This window comes from Verruconis gallopava, assembly GCF_000836295.1.
Source record: "Verruconis gallopava strain CBS 43764 unplaced genomic scaffold supercont1.153, whole genome shotgun sequence".
Lineage (NCBI taxonomy): Eukaryota > Fungi > Ascomycota > Dothideomycetes > Venturiales > Sympoventuriaceae > Verruconis > Verruconis gallopava.
Window position 1 is genome coordinate 1 of NW_015622289.1, and position 13,603 is coordinate 13,603.

Sequence of the window (13,603 nt, forward strand, 5' to 3'; positions counted from 1 at the left end):
CCGCCTCGCAGGAAACGGCCGCGCTCAGTACGTACAAGAGCCGCACTCGCTCCGCCGAAGCAGAGCAGCGTGTCAACACCATGGCCGGTCCGTCGTGGCTATGTCGCAAATCCAACAAAGTCCACCGACGGCGGGACCCGTCGACAGCCAACCCTCGATCACTCAAGCGTCGCCATCGCAGACATCCCTTCCCTCTGCCCCCACCAAGATTCCCGCAACACTTTCCACCTCACTTGCCAGCCCCCCTCTCGCGACGAGAGCTGCCTTGAAGCTTCGGTGCCGACGGAGGAGACAGCCTAGAACCGCGTCACGCCCCCAAAGGGCGGTTTGCGCTCCGGCCAGTCCCCAAGACTTTAGGAAACGGGTTTGCCAGCGGCTATCCGTCCACAGTCCACAGCGAGGCCTGCCACGTTCGCGACAGGACTTTCGCAGCTGACAACCAGCGCTTCTCGCAACGCCTGCTCGGTACCCGTTGACGGCCACTTCGCATGCGCGCTCGGCTTGTCGAACTTGGGGAAAATTTTTTTGAAGGTGACCTTGCTCCGCGTTTGTAGAGCTCTTTGGCCTTCTTCATCCTTTCGCTTTCCCTTCCGAGGTCTCGCCAATCAGTCTATTGCTCATTGCCATTCCCGGTTTTAGCTTCGGCCGATTGTTTTGTTCTATTTTGAGGCCCTTGCGTCACTGCAGACCAGGAAAAGTTATGATTGCAATTGACTAGCTCCAGGGCAAAGGAGAAAAAGAATAACTGATCATGTCGGGTCATACAATATCGTTGTTTTTACAGGGTGGGCAATTGTTTAGTGAATTCAAAGACAAAACACTTCCATGAGAATTCACGTCATACAAGCGTGTGATGTAGTCCACCCATTATGGCACTTTTTGTTCAGCTAGAAGTGGCATTTGAAATCAAATCAATTTAGATGAAAAAAATCAACTTAGATGAAAAAAAATCTTCGGCAAACATTCGGAGAGAAAGCGATAGTTCGGAAGATCCTCCAAGTGTTGAAGACCGTTGCAGCGTGACACGTAGACACTTGACACCAGAACTGACAAGGTTGCCTGTGTCCAAGACCAAGAACGATTTCATCAAATTTGCAGCCGCGATAACCAATAGAGAGATGATAGTGGTGCGTACAACCAAGGTCAGAAACACTGGAGGGAAGGCTCGCGCGAGGTCTAAGAAGAAAGCATATCCTAAGGCAGATGCTGTCGTTCGCATTTTGGAAACAAAATACGAGGAGTGGCTCAAGTTATGGACCTTTCGTCCGGAAACCGGGATAGGCAGAGCACGCTGGTGAAAGGCTGTCTGTCGTGCTCGAACCAAACAGAGGCCAAATGGACTATACGGAGAACAAGGACAAGGCCATTCCAAGACAATCACGAGCTTATTACTTGAATAGCGTGCATGTCCGAATGGATCGGAGAACACAAGTATAAGCAGACTTGTCTGAGGCAGCTTCTTTATCAGTAAAGAGTAGGGATGACTAGGTGGTTACACATATACTTTCGCTTATAATAAAGGATATGAAGGAATTTGTGTCACATTTTTTTTAAAAAAAGAAAAAAAAAGAAAAAAAAGAAAAGAAAAGAAAAGAAAAGAAAAGAAGAGGAAAGGAAAGTCAAGGACCTTCTCGAACCATTATCATAATGCGTCAGTCTCGTTATTATACACATTAAGACCGTCAACAATTTTCAAGGTCATAGAAGCTCGGCCTCATAAAAGGGTTCCCTGTGCTGCTGTGTCATAAAGAAATGCAGCGTTCTCGCCACGAGAAGTTCATAAAGAAGTACAGCTCACATGGTAACCCGATCCTCTTCCTTCTCTGAACCCCCTTCAGTGAGAATCGTAACCGTTAGCCCAGCTGCGAAAGCCTCCCTCACGGCACACGCGACGCATGTTTCCCGCACGTTGGCTATGACGGCCCCAACACCGTACTGCGCACACCATGCGCGGGCAAACACCTCGTTATCGCTGACTCCGAAGGCTTCGATGACGAGTACCTCGCGCACCAAACCGTTCTCGTCACTGGGTGTCGAGGTGGAGGAACTATCGTCTCCAATTCGCGGTTCTGGCTGGTTCAAAGAAAGCGCCATATCTGCCCGGGAGACCAACAAACGGTCGTTTGCATCATCGCCTTCTACAGTCGGTGACACCTTCCTAGACCTCGAAGCACGCGCGCTCGTGCGCGAGAGTCCATTACGCGCGGGCCAGTTTGTCAGCTCAGCGAGGCCGTCGTCGACACGGATGATGCGATGTTTGTATTCGTGGTATAATGGATGGGGACCATACGCGCAGGGGAACGCCATGACAAAGTCGACGTTGTAGCGGAGACGAATTGGCAGGCTTTTCTCAGCGAAGGCAAACACAATTGCCGCATCAAAGACCTTACTGCCACTCCGGCATTCATCGCAGGACTGCGAGACCACCCTGTTTGGATTGTTGGGGATACGAGGGTTGAAGCTGAGCTTTTGTATACGGATAATATCCTCAACAACATTAGTATTTGGCACGATTAAGTCGTAGTCGCCGACAGGATACTTGTCAGCATCTGGGCCTAGGGGTGCGGTGCGCTCGTGCATAGAGTTCACGTCGTAGCTTGTGAGCAGGCGATCTAGCGGCTCCAACTGCCGAACGACAACGCATTGAGCGCGCTCGAGCTCGGGTGTGTAATAGCATGGGCCGATCCAGCCGGCGGCCTGTCGAACGCCGCGGCTGGCCCCCAGCACCTTTCCCACGATGCACTGCGTGGACCAGTACGTGTTTGCACGATACTGAAATCCAGAGTTAGGGTGAATGTGTGTGAGAGTTGTCAATTCGTCGCCTGTGTCACGATCGCAGTCAATGAGTGTGTTCATTAGCAACCACGGCAGTGTGGGCCCAGGGAGAACCACGCCAGTGAACCAGGACAAGGCATCAGCGGAACGGTCCTCAATTGACTTCTCATACGCGTCTTTCTCTTCAAGAATGTAGTTTAGTTCTCCCAGATTTGGCCACTTGAGTAGCTGCGCAAAGTGCCACAGGGCTTCCTTCTGTTGCCTCTTACTCATTAGTGTGAATGAGAAGGTGGACTGCGTCTCTGACAGAGCCATGCGCTCGATGGACATGTGCTCCAACCAGCGGCGGGCGAGCGCCAAGTCCCAGGCCACCTTTGGCGGAATCTGCTCTAGCAGGAGCGCCTTTGCTCTCTCCTCGTGCACTGGCGCCTCGATACGTAGGTACAGCTCCGTCGCAAGCAGGAGCTGGTGGAAAAACCGGCGTCTGATCTTTTCGTCATGGCTGTCGAAAAACTTGGCCACGACCTGATACCGTGGCAAGCTAAAATCAATCCAGTCAGGGTTGCTTAGAACCGTGATCAAATCAGCGATCTGTAAGGCGCGCTCATAGTGCGGACTATCCTCGCGATCCGGATCCTCAATCAGCTTCTCGTACAGGAAGTGGTACGTCTGCACGAAATTCTCTTCATCCTGCAAACCTTGCATCTGGAGGTCGCGCAACCGTTCAAGAATATTAATAAGCTTCATCTTGCGGGGTTTTACCTTGGAGCCGAAAGCCACGGGAGGTTGCAGGCTACCGGACTTTCCAATGTAATAAGTCAGTGTAGTCGTGCCAGGAGATTTGCCAAATGCAAAGGCCATGCTCGGCTGCTCGAGGGACATCCAAGGGAAGCGGCTGCTAGGCGCTCCGTGCATGGACAGAGTGATACTCTCGAAAGATGCGTGATCAAAGGTGGCCCGGTCTGTCCGTGTGCCGCTTTCCTCGTCCATGACGGCGAAAAACCTAAAGTGGCCTTCGGGAGCGTGCTTGATGTTATGGGCATATCCCGTAAATGTCGAGGCGCCTCGCGTAATCAGCTTCTCTGCCTCTTTGAGCGTCAGCCCATCGCGCTTGTGATAGCCCTCTGGCGGCCATAGTTTGCTTCGACGGGAGAGCACCTTGGGCTGTCCGTCTCTTGTATTCGAGCTCCTCCGTCTCTGATTTCGCACGTGTGAAAGGAAGGACAGCGGCGGAGGTGGTGCGAGCGGCGGTCCATCACTGGCGTGGCTTGACGACGGCCGCGAGCCCGGGCCAGAGTACGAGCGCGAGTGGCTAGGCAGGGACGCTGGAGATGGGTAGCCTGACCGATATACACCAGCCGGGTTCGAGACGACCCTTTGTTGGGGTGAGCGCCGGACTGCCTGCTCATAACCCGCGTCGTGGCGGACTCGTGGGGGATTAGGAGCAGGTGGAGGAACAACACCATTACGTGGCATAGAAATATGAACTGGAGAATGCTCGTAGTGGTGTTTCTGTAAATTTGGCTGCTGTTGGTATCGCCAGGCTTCGTCTAGACCTGCGACACGGCCGTTCCGTTGACGTGGATCAGGATCCATGGCAGTGTGTGCGCTGTGCTTGGGCGGAGGTACTAGGCCGGCGTCACAGAGGTGGTGAGCATCGTACTGGGGTGAGTATCTTCTGGACGAAGCGGGAGCAGGCCTGTCGCTGAATATGGCCATTAGCCAAATGGACGGTAGCAGCAACACAGACCCGTTCTCCGGAAGCAGGCCGTGCGAGGGGAGGGAGATGGCAGAGACACGGGAGGAGGCGACAAGGAACGAAGCAAGAAAGGAAGAACGGAAGGAAGGAAAGGCAAGTGGATGGTCGGAGGCACAACGAGAGGGACGAAGAGGGCTCGCAATGGGAGCAAAGAGAGGACGGGGGAGTGAGGAAGAGGCCCGTGGACAGGTGCGGCAGGTAAGGTAAGGCGAACGTGACGGAGCGACGTCGTGATGTGGGGTGCAGATACAGCCGTGAACCAGAGTCCAGCTGGCTCGTTGCGGCAACCTTGCTCTCACTTTGCCAGCCCGGCCCGACCCCAACTGAGCTCCGGCTCTGGCGCTTGTGCACCAGAACTACAAGTAGGTCTAGCAGGCCCACACAACAGGACCTGTGCAGCGAGCGGGACAGGATCAGCGCCGGGCTGGAGCGCGTGAGACGCTGCAGGCCGCCGACGTCCAGGGCGCTCTCCCCGTCAGCCCGGCCAGGCACGCCTGCGCATCGTCCGAAGCCAGACGCAGTGGGCGGCCGATGCCCAAGACCGGCGGACTGCGCGAGCAGGCCAGGTGGCGCTCTCATCCGTACATGGCTTGCAAACTCGTCGTCCTTCTCTCGCGCATTCTCTCCGCCAGAACGGAGCATTCTGTCGACACCCACGAAATCCCATATGCCTTGCTTCATGCCATCCTATTTGCATGATTGATCACGTACTTGTTCAATAGGTGGATCGCTAAAACGCCTGTTGGCTGTGTTTTCCGAACGCATCGAGAGATACTAGTATTAAGCACTTCTGCCACCACGCTGGAAGAAAACCATGAAGACCTGTTGAGCTGCGTAGGTACCAAGTCAGGATCTCTTGCATCGGCGGAAACATTCAAAGCGTTCCTGCTTTGTTTTTGCTTTTGTCCCAGTCGAAATGCTGTCAGTATGCCTCAATGGACTTGTACTGCACCAGAAGGGGCCAGCCGCATAAATACTTCACATAGCATCAAACAAGTCAGACAAGCGGGTCGGCTCATAGCGTTCACCAGTATTTGCTCTCGGCACACTGCCAAGAGATGGGTCGATTTGTTGGTGGCCGATGCCTGGTCTGTAGAGCCTTCCTTTGCACATTTGTGACAGAGGCATACATCTCCGAAAATAGCAAGACAGAGGTGACGGCATGCACATAGAGCGAAAAGTCATACACCACATAGCGAGACTCAATGTGCTCTGATGTCGTTGGACCTGGAGTCGACGACCATGAACCTCGGTTCTGGCTAGCGGGGCAGTACGGACCTCAGCTCCTCTTCGCCAGTCATTGAGCGGAAAGGAGATGACCGAATCTGCGGGTGCTCTTCAGAGCACATTGCCCACGCAGAGTAGGCGACCTACGCCTGCATACCTTTTTCACCTTGTTCGTACTCTCGGGCATGAATCGTTTTCAGGTCCTCCTAGTCGAGTCGAGAAGGGATCTAGACATACTGGCCCAGACGACCTATAAATAGACTATGCTGCTGACTGTGACCGGCTGTGTACGGCACAACACTGGGCTTTAGCGCTCGCGAATTTTGGAACCTGGAGTTTCTTTATCGCTTGCAGGCGTGATCTTGCTTCCCTTATAATCTACTAATTTGCCACACATACACAAATATATACTGAAGAGTGGGGTACTGAACTCTCTAGACTACAACAGCCATGGCGTCAATCGACGCGGCTCGCATAGCGGAGGTCGAGGCTCGCTATGTCGCTGAACGCGATAAGCGACTACAGGAGCGACCAGAGGGGGAGGAGCAGTGGATTGATACGGTAACGTCTGACAAGTGGGCATGGATCCAGAAGGATCCTTGGATTCGGCCGGACGACCACACAGAGTTATCGGTTGATATTTCAAACACGATCAAGTACCTTATTGTGGGCGCTGGATTCAGCGGGCTTCTTTTCGCTGTCCGCTTAATCGAGACAGGCGTGAAACCGGAGGAACTTGTCCTTGTCGACGCTGCAGGCGGATATGGCGGCGTATGGTACTGGAATAGGTACTTTAGCAACGTGCTATTTGATGTTTCTAGACAACGCTGACTTCGTACTCCTTTCTTTAAACCAGATATCCGGGCATCATGTGCGATGTCGAAGGTTACATCTACATGCCACTTCTCGAGGAGACTGGATACATGCCCAAGCACAAGTACTCATATGGTCCAGAGTTACGCGGTCATGCCGAGCGCATAGCAGACATGTGGAATCTACGCTCCCGAACCATTTTTCGACAGCACACGCAGTCAATGGAGTGGGATAATTCAAAAGCAGAATGGATTGTGCACACCCAATTCACAACGCGCGATCGAAAGGACCTTGACCAAACTATACGAGCCAAGTACGTGTTGCTTGGTGGCGGTCAGCTTACCCATCCAAAGGTTCCCATTGTGAAAGGGCTTGATAGATTCGACAGGCATATGTTCCACACGTCACGCTGGGATTACGAGTATACTGGCGGCACCTCGGAAGACAACAAGCCGGCCATGGACAAACTCAAAGATAAGGTTGTAGCCATCATTGGAACTGGCGCTACAGCCGTCCAAACGGTGCCTGAACTAGCCAAGTATGCTAAGCATCTATACGTTGTGCAACGCACGCCGTCGTCGGTCGACATTCGCGGGCAGCGCGAAACGGACTCCACATGGTGGAAGGAGATGACGTCGCAGAAAGGCTGGTGGAGAGCTCGAAACGCAAACTACGCAGACATATTAGGCCAGAAGAATCCCCCACCCAAGGATAATCTAGTCGCGGACCAGTGGACGATAGGCAACCCCTCGTACTGCACCGCGTGGGGTTACGACGGCGTGCTGGCGCCTGAAGAGGTTCCCAAGTACGTCCATGACCTGCACGTGCAGGATGTGCCTCGTGCAGAGCGAATCCGGCAACGGGTTGAAGAGACCGTCAAAGACAGAGCGACAGCGGAGAAGCTTAAGCATTGGTATCCGACGTGGTGCAAGCGGCCGTGCTTTCATGACGAGTACCTGCCGGCATTCAATCGGCCCAACGTGACGCTCGTAGACACGGACGGCCATGGTGTAGACTCATTTACGGAGACGGGTTTCATAGTGGCGGGGAAAGAATATGCGGTCGACTGCCTGGTGCTCAGCACGGGTTACAAGACGAGGGGTCCAGCGCCAACGGCACGGTTTGACGTGCGTATCACGGGCCGCGACGGGATTGACATGGGCAAGGCATTTGACGACGAAGTCAGTACGCTGCACGGGCTGATGCGGGCAGGGTTCCCCAACCTGTTCTTCAGTGGGATTGCGCAGGCGTCTTTGTCTGGTAACGTGGTGTACAACGCCGACGTGTTCGCTAGACATGTGGCGTACATATTGAGCACAGCACAGCAGAGACATGGCGCTGGCGCGCTGATTGAGTCAACCCAGCTGGCTGAGCAGGCATGGGGTGATCTCGTTGCCACATACTCGGTCGGTTTGGCGGGCATGGGCGGCTGCACACCAAGCTATCTAAACAGCGAAGGTGGCCTAGACAAAATGATGCAGACAGCGCCGCCAGAAGCGCTGGCCAAAATTGTACGATCTGGACTGTGGGGCAGGGGTGTGAATCACTATGTGAGCCATTTCCCCCGCCCATCTCAACGTTTAGTTTCTCGGTTTTTTTTCTAACTACCCTTCTTTGCTTAAATCTTCTTGTTTAGCCGTTGTTAAATACTTGTGCTATGGGTACACACATGTCCAAGCACTGGCTAATACTTGAGCAATCATGACAGATGATGACACTAGACGACTGGAAGAACGAAGGACGGCTAAACGGCTTGAGTATCGCAGCTGCGGCTGCTTAACATTCCTGTCCAGAGCCTAGGCCACCTTGAAATGGTTTGGCGGAGATAAAGCGCGTGGGCTCGAGAAAGGGTAGATATGACACCTTAGATCACCCAAGCTTTTCGCTCCTTCAGGTTAACAAGTTCGGCCAGCCAGTTACTAACGAGGCAAAGGCTTCATCTGCCAAGAATTTAGAATCGATCAACCGACATACCGACCCCTGTGTAAAGTTGAGGATAAGAAAGAGAAGGTACTAGAAGACAGTAGCATAAGACGGTAGTATGTTGTCCTATGTAACATTCCTGGTAACTGAGCATCATGTTTCTAAGGGAGTCTATGCGTCACATATTCTTTGTAAGTGACTGTATTGTGTTAGCGCGTGAGCCGTAGAACAACGTACCTGATATCTGTCCTCGTGTCGTGACAGAGTTAAAGATCCAGCTCGCTCGACGATAGCGTCCATTCGCGAACGGGCAGCAAGATTTCTTCCTCGTGTTTCTGCACAAGCCCAAGCTAAGATTTGGCTGTGGTCCTTTTTCGCCTTTCCTTTCCTCTTTTCTTCTTTACCCTTGGGCCCGAAAGCAGCCGCGAGACGATAAATGCTCGCAAGACGTTATCGCTGCTTAAAGTGTTGTGCTTATTTGTCCTGTACTGTTTGACAGGAACCCAGACTTGTTTTAAACCAACACTGTGTTCCTTGTCCCTATTTCCGCTTCACCTCCACGCATCGTCCGACGTAGTTTCTCGCCCTGTAAGTCATATGCAAGGTCAGCATGTTAGGGAGCTGAATGCCCGGCAAGTACCTCGCCATCCATGTAGATGTGACGCTGAAAGCATGTTGTCCTATTAATTAAAGATTGATTTTCTCTCTATCTGAGCAGATCTTCCCAAGCGTATTTGCTTAATCATGCATCTAATCATGATGCATATATGTTCGTGGCGACGACTAGAACTGAACATTCTAAATCGTCAAACTGAAATTCATCTTGGCCTTTACCTGTGATTGGATGTAGTTTTCGAGTATGAGGATGAAGATGTGAACATCAGCGACTAGCTCTGATAGGAAACTCTTCCATTAGCCATAATCTTTCGTTAGCGTCCAGCCTAGGGTATTCAATATTCCTTGACGTTCAACTTGTATTGAAAGCAATCCTCCGCCTCGTAAAAGGTTGAACAAGGCTCCACAGGAGCCTTGCAAGTCCAGCGATGGTCCAGCCCATGCGACACAAACGCTGTCATTCGTAGCCCAACGAATCTGAGTCTCGATCCCGCCAATCCAAACGCCTCTACTCTGTGTCCGTTGCCAGATTCTACAAAGGTTCTAGTCGCCAGACATATGCAAAGTTCATTGCAACAATTGCCTTGCACAGGGGCAAGAATTATGCGATAACACTGACTTCCTGTCTCTGGACATCACACCTTGTCCACATACTTCCTCCGTCTGCTCTCTTGCCATCGTGGATGGTTCGATAAGTTTGCCATTGTGAAATATCTGCAGCTCGCTTTCGGCTTGCGCATGATCCCGATACCCATTTCAATTTGGGTCACTTGGCAACGACAATGTCCTTCCAGAGACTAAGAGCCTCTTCGGAACGATTGGAGAAATGCTTCTGACCTTAGCGTGACCGCCCACCGCACGAGAAATGTGGCCACGGTAAAGCGAAGGAATTTCTGGACCTCTGCACCGTCTTGACCCAGCTATCCCGGGCAGTCCGGTACAACCAAGACTACTTCGTCAAACCGTTGTTCCTTGTCTTACCTCACGCTGTGAGCCACTTGAACGAAATTGTCACTGGCAATGGCGCGACTTCAGCCGGTGCTTTGATTAGTCGGATTTTGCAGTTTGGCCTTTCGCTTCAAAGGCAAAACAAGGCAAAGCCCATTGCTCTTCTGCTGGTAGAAGGAGGCTTGTATGTGGAACGATCGCGTGATTCTCTGGCTCAGAATCGCCAAAGATGGATCAAGGTATATTTCCATCAGCCATGCATGCTATTATCGGACTGCCGCTCGAGCGCATAATTGTCGTTGCGCTCGACTAGGTTCCTATAATAGTCCACCAGAATATCCGCGGGAGGTACAATTCTCCAGTCCATTCGCTCGAGGAAATCAAGCTCTAACAGCGCCAGCTCGCGAACGCTTATACCTCCGACACGCGCGTATGTGTTATTGGTCCAGAAGCTGTCACTCAAACCTTTCGCAGCGACAGTCGCAGCCGTGATGAGGTAGCGGTGTACTGTCAGAGAGCTGATGTTGAAGATTGGGTACAACGCAGAGAGCTTGTCAATGTAGTAAACGAGAGAGAGAAGAATGGGTGGTGAAAGCGTGGCGTGCACGATGAGTCGAGTTAGATAATCGTGCACGGAAATGCCTGGTGGTGCTCTGCAGCACAAAGTTAGCAATCTTGCCTTCCAAAGTACATCCATGACCGGTTCCTTCTTCTCCTGTACGAACGATAGACGGTAGGCGTATGTAGCGGAACAAACGACAATCCGGAGGAGAATAACAGATGATGGTGGCCATACCTAGAGTGATACCTCGTCAATTGCTCATTTCTGACCGGCAATGGATCATTGATGCGAATGAGTTCCATCAGCATGTCCGAAATGACGATGCCCAAGTCACGAACGTCGCACTTCATATAGTCCAGCGGCATAACCTTGACCGATGTCTCACCTCGAGGTTTCTTGGTGGGCGAGTCGAGATCGTTGGAAGTCGAAGACGCGACACTCACACTGGCCGAGCTTGAGGAAGCGGCTGTTGGCGTGTGTGGCCGCGGATCCTGCCTCAAAGACGGTTCCGGCGGGGTGCAGGACTCTGTTCGCTCAAGCCGCTCATTAACAAGGTCGACATCCTCGCTGCCACTGCCGCCAACGCCGACATTACGAGCCGTATCAGTTGCCGTCGTGTGAACTTGCGCGTCCTGCCCTCTCGACAGACACGCCATAGCGGGTCTACGCAGGTGGGCAGTGGGCGGGTAGTCGGTAGGGGAGTATTGTGTGCCAGCGTCGACAGTCTGCGGTTTGCTCAGCGCGTAGCCCCTGCCGCCTTCGTCGACGGCGCGCCGCTTGGGAGCAGACGTGGGCGTGAGTTCGATGCTTGTTGGAAGGTTGGAGGTGGCGGAACTGTGGATCGACGACGCCGGGCTCGACGCATGACTGGTGGGAAAGGCCTGGCTCGACGAGGGGGACAGGCGGTAGGAGCGATGAGAGGAGCTAGTAGACCGTCGCAGGCTTGCGAACGAAGAGCGCTGGTGATGGTGATGATGATTGTGGTGCGGCTGATCGTGCGCAAAGCCCGGGTTGGGAGAGAGGGTAGGCGAGGGCGAACTTAGCACGCTCATCATCGCTCGGATTTCATGCGGCCGCCGGAGCCGGAAGCCCAGGATTCGGCTAGAGCGTTAGCCTCCTCAGTTCTGAGCGAGCGAGCTTGCGCGAGCGTGGGTGACGGCGATTTAGTTGGTAGGCGGTGCGATTTTGAGTTGGTGGCAGCCAGGCCAGCAAGGAGGATGGCTCCGATGTCGCGGGCAATCTTAGCCAGCTGTTCTGTGCGCGAACTTGCCTACTTGTATTGGCGAGGGTCAAGAGGCGTTGATCAGCTTGATCCGCAGTCCCAAGAAGAAAAGTGGCCGGCGACTACGGGTGGAGCAGATGAACGGACCGGGTGGATAGCAAAGAACGAGCAGAGGCCACGGCCATGCCAACGGCTGGGGGGTTTGGGTTTTTTCTAACGTCCGTTCCTAGGTCTTGGGCGCTTTGGTCCAAAAGACGACGGCGCAAGAGCACACAAGCAAGGAAATCCCGTGCAGCAGCGTCTTTGAGAAGACTTCGGCTGGAAGTCCGGCAGTCACAGGCCACAGCGTGCGTGGGAAACCGGTCGCGAAGCCGCCAGGGACTCTGCGGGCAGCCAGCACTTTGGTCGCCCGCACAATCACCGCCGCCTTTTCCCTCCGCCTTCCTCCAGTGCCGTGCTGCAGCACGCAGCGCAGCGGTGATTTCTTTTCTCTCCATCGCCCCTTTGTTTTCTTTTGCGAGTGACTCAGCGGGTAGAGAACGGCCAGCAGGAAGCAGGATCGAAAGGTGAGCTCAATGACGCGCGCGCCCAATCGCTCCCGCTCATGCGACCGCGCTAAGTCATCACACAGGCTGCGTCTGTCAGGTCGCCAACGTGTTCTTCGAGCAATGATCCCCTCCGTTCTCTTCCTCCGTCAGAGCACGGAGTGCCTCTGTCAATACTCCTTGACAGTTTCGTCTCCACGGACCGCAAATGGTCCTGTGGCCCCATACGCCAAAGCTCGCCGCTCAGGGCCGCATCGTCATTCGTGCCACGCCTGGCTTGCCATCGCTTGCCTTTCCTCGTGGTCTCGTTCGCGTGGAGGATTGGCCAGTTGCGCCCACGTCCAAGGCCTCGCGCCCGAAAACCACCGCATCCAAACCCCAATATTGTCCTTCTCTCTTGTCAGTCTAATCGCTCCCCGCCCCAGAAGCAAACCTTTCGCGTAATTCGTCCCCGTCACCGCGTCTGATCTGCGTCGGAGCCCACCCCGAACCCGCTCTAATCTCTACTTTGTATCGTAAGTTACGTTACAGGTTCGTGTCCGCTGAATACATCTATCTGCTCTCACTTGACACCGCTCCCCTTTTCTATCTTCATCGAATGATAAGGCGATCTTCCAGACTCAATGCACTGCTTCAGATTACAGTGCCAAAATGTCTATGTGATTGCATGCAAATTCCTGGCAGCGGCAAAATTACGCATTGCTACCTGGGCTTAACGCCTCCAACGACACCACGCAATACCACATCCGTGGTTTGGCTTCTCAGCGCTCTGCCAAACTTCCCTGCTTCTCACAGCGGCCTCAGACTAGGAGCAAAACTTGGGCCAATACCCCCGCAGACCCATCGGACCGGAGAGAAAAAGTACGCCTTGGATTCACAAGGACCCAAGTGACATAGACCTCTTGTGCATAGCCCTATCGTCACTAGATCCTCGCCACAGCTGGTATCTGCTACCCTTAAACTCATGTCCTTTTCGTTGGCTCGCACGTTCTCATAAGACGGCAACTACAAGTTTCCCAGCTAACAGCAGTTACGCTGTGTCCCGCCAGGGAGGCAGGAGACTTCCACGCCAATTGTCAATGCTCATTTGTCATTATCTTCATGAGCTATACAGATCCAATACCCTTTTTTTCATCTAGGCATGCGCGATCACGTATGAATGCTGTTGGCTGCCCTCGAGCTATGACAATATTCATGACCTAACTTGGTAAGAC

At 53.3% G+C, this 13,603-nt stretch overlaps 3 protein-coding genes across 7 annotated transcripts; 1 reads left to right on the top strand and 2 right to left on the bottom strand.

Moving 5' to 3' along the window:
- Nucleotides 1-1,618: 1,618 nt before the first annotated feature.
- PV09_09735 (uncharacterized protein) lies at nt 1,619-4,750 on the bottom strand. The gene has a single exon (XM_016363849.1). The coding sequence runs from the start codon at nt 4,492-4,494 to the stop codon at nt 1,795-1,797; it is 2,700 nt and encodes an 899-aa protein (XP_016208317.1). The 5' UTR covers nt 4,495-4,750; the 3' UTR covers nt 1,619-1,794.
- Nucleotides 4,751-6,074: 1,324 nt separating this feature from the next.
- On the top strand, nt 6,075-8,720 carry PV09_09736. 4 transcript variants are annotated; one of them, XM_016363852.1, is made up of 3 exons: nt 6,075-6,549; nt 6,618-8,424; nt 8,487-8,720. In XM_016363852.1, exons 1-2 carry the CDS (start codon nt 6,212-6,214, stop codon nt 8,176-8,178), a joined length of 1,899 nt encoding a protein of 632 aa, XP_016208320.1. In that variant the 5' UTR covers nt 6,075-6,211; the 3' UTR covers nt 8,179-8,424; nt 8,487-8,720. The 4 variants fall into 4 exon arrangements, with proteins under 4 accessions (XP_016208320.1, XP_016208318.1, XP_016208319.1 ...); XM_016363850.1 differs by having other exon boundaries at nt 6,618-8,124; nt 8,283-8,720; XM_016363851.1 differs by having other exon boundaries at nt 6,618-8,720.
- On the bottom strand, nt 8,173-12,143 carry PV09_09737. 2 transcript variants are annotated; one of them, XM_016363855.1, is made up of 3 exons: nt 10,857-12,143; nt 8,735-10,713; nt 8,173-8,668 (listed from the first exon to the last, which is right to left on the bottom strand). In XM_016363855.1, exons 1-2 carry the CDS (start codon nt 11,675-11,677, stop codon nt 10,311-10,313), a joined length of 1,224 nt encoding a protein of 407 aa, XP_016208323.1. In that variant the 5' UTR covers nt 11,678-12,143; the 3' UTR covers nt 8,173-8,668; nt 8,735-10,310. The 2 variants fall into 2 exon arrangements, with proteins under 2 accessions (XP_016208323.1, XP_016208322.1); XM_016363854.1 differs by having other exon boundaries at nt 8,173-10,713.
- Nucleotides 12,144-13,603: the final 1,460 nt, after the last annotated feature.

Bases quoted from the DNA above. Each gene is read 5' to 3' on its own strand.
- PV09_09735 (XM_016363849.1), bottom strand. From the start codon at position 4,494: ATGGCCATATTCAGCGACAGGCCTGCTCCCGCTTCGTCCAGAAGATAC.
- PV09_09736 (XM_016363850.1), top strand. From the start codon at position 6,212: ATGGCGTCAATCGACGCGGCTCGCATAGCGGAGGTCGAGGCTCGCTAT. The intron at 6,550-6,617 runs GTACTTTAGCAA...TCTTTAAACCAG, and splicing joins GGCGTATGGTACTGGAATAG to ATATCCGGGCATCATGTGCG. The intron at 8,125-8,282 runs GTGAGCCATTTC...CAATCATGACAG, and splicing joins GCAGGGGTGTGAATCACTAT to ATGATGACACTAGACGACTG.
- PV09_09737 (XM_016363855.1), bottom strand. From the start codon at position 11,677: ATGATGAGCGTGCTAAGTTCGCCCTCGCCTACCCTCTCTCCCAACCCG. The intron at 10,714-10,856 runs GTATGGCCACCA...TTTGTGCTGCAG, and splicing joins TTGACGAGGTATCACTCTAG to AGCACCACCAGGCATTTCCG.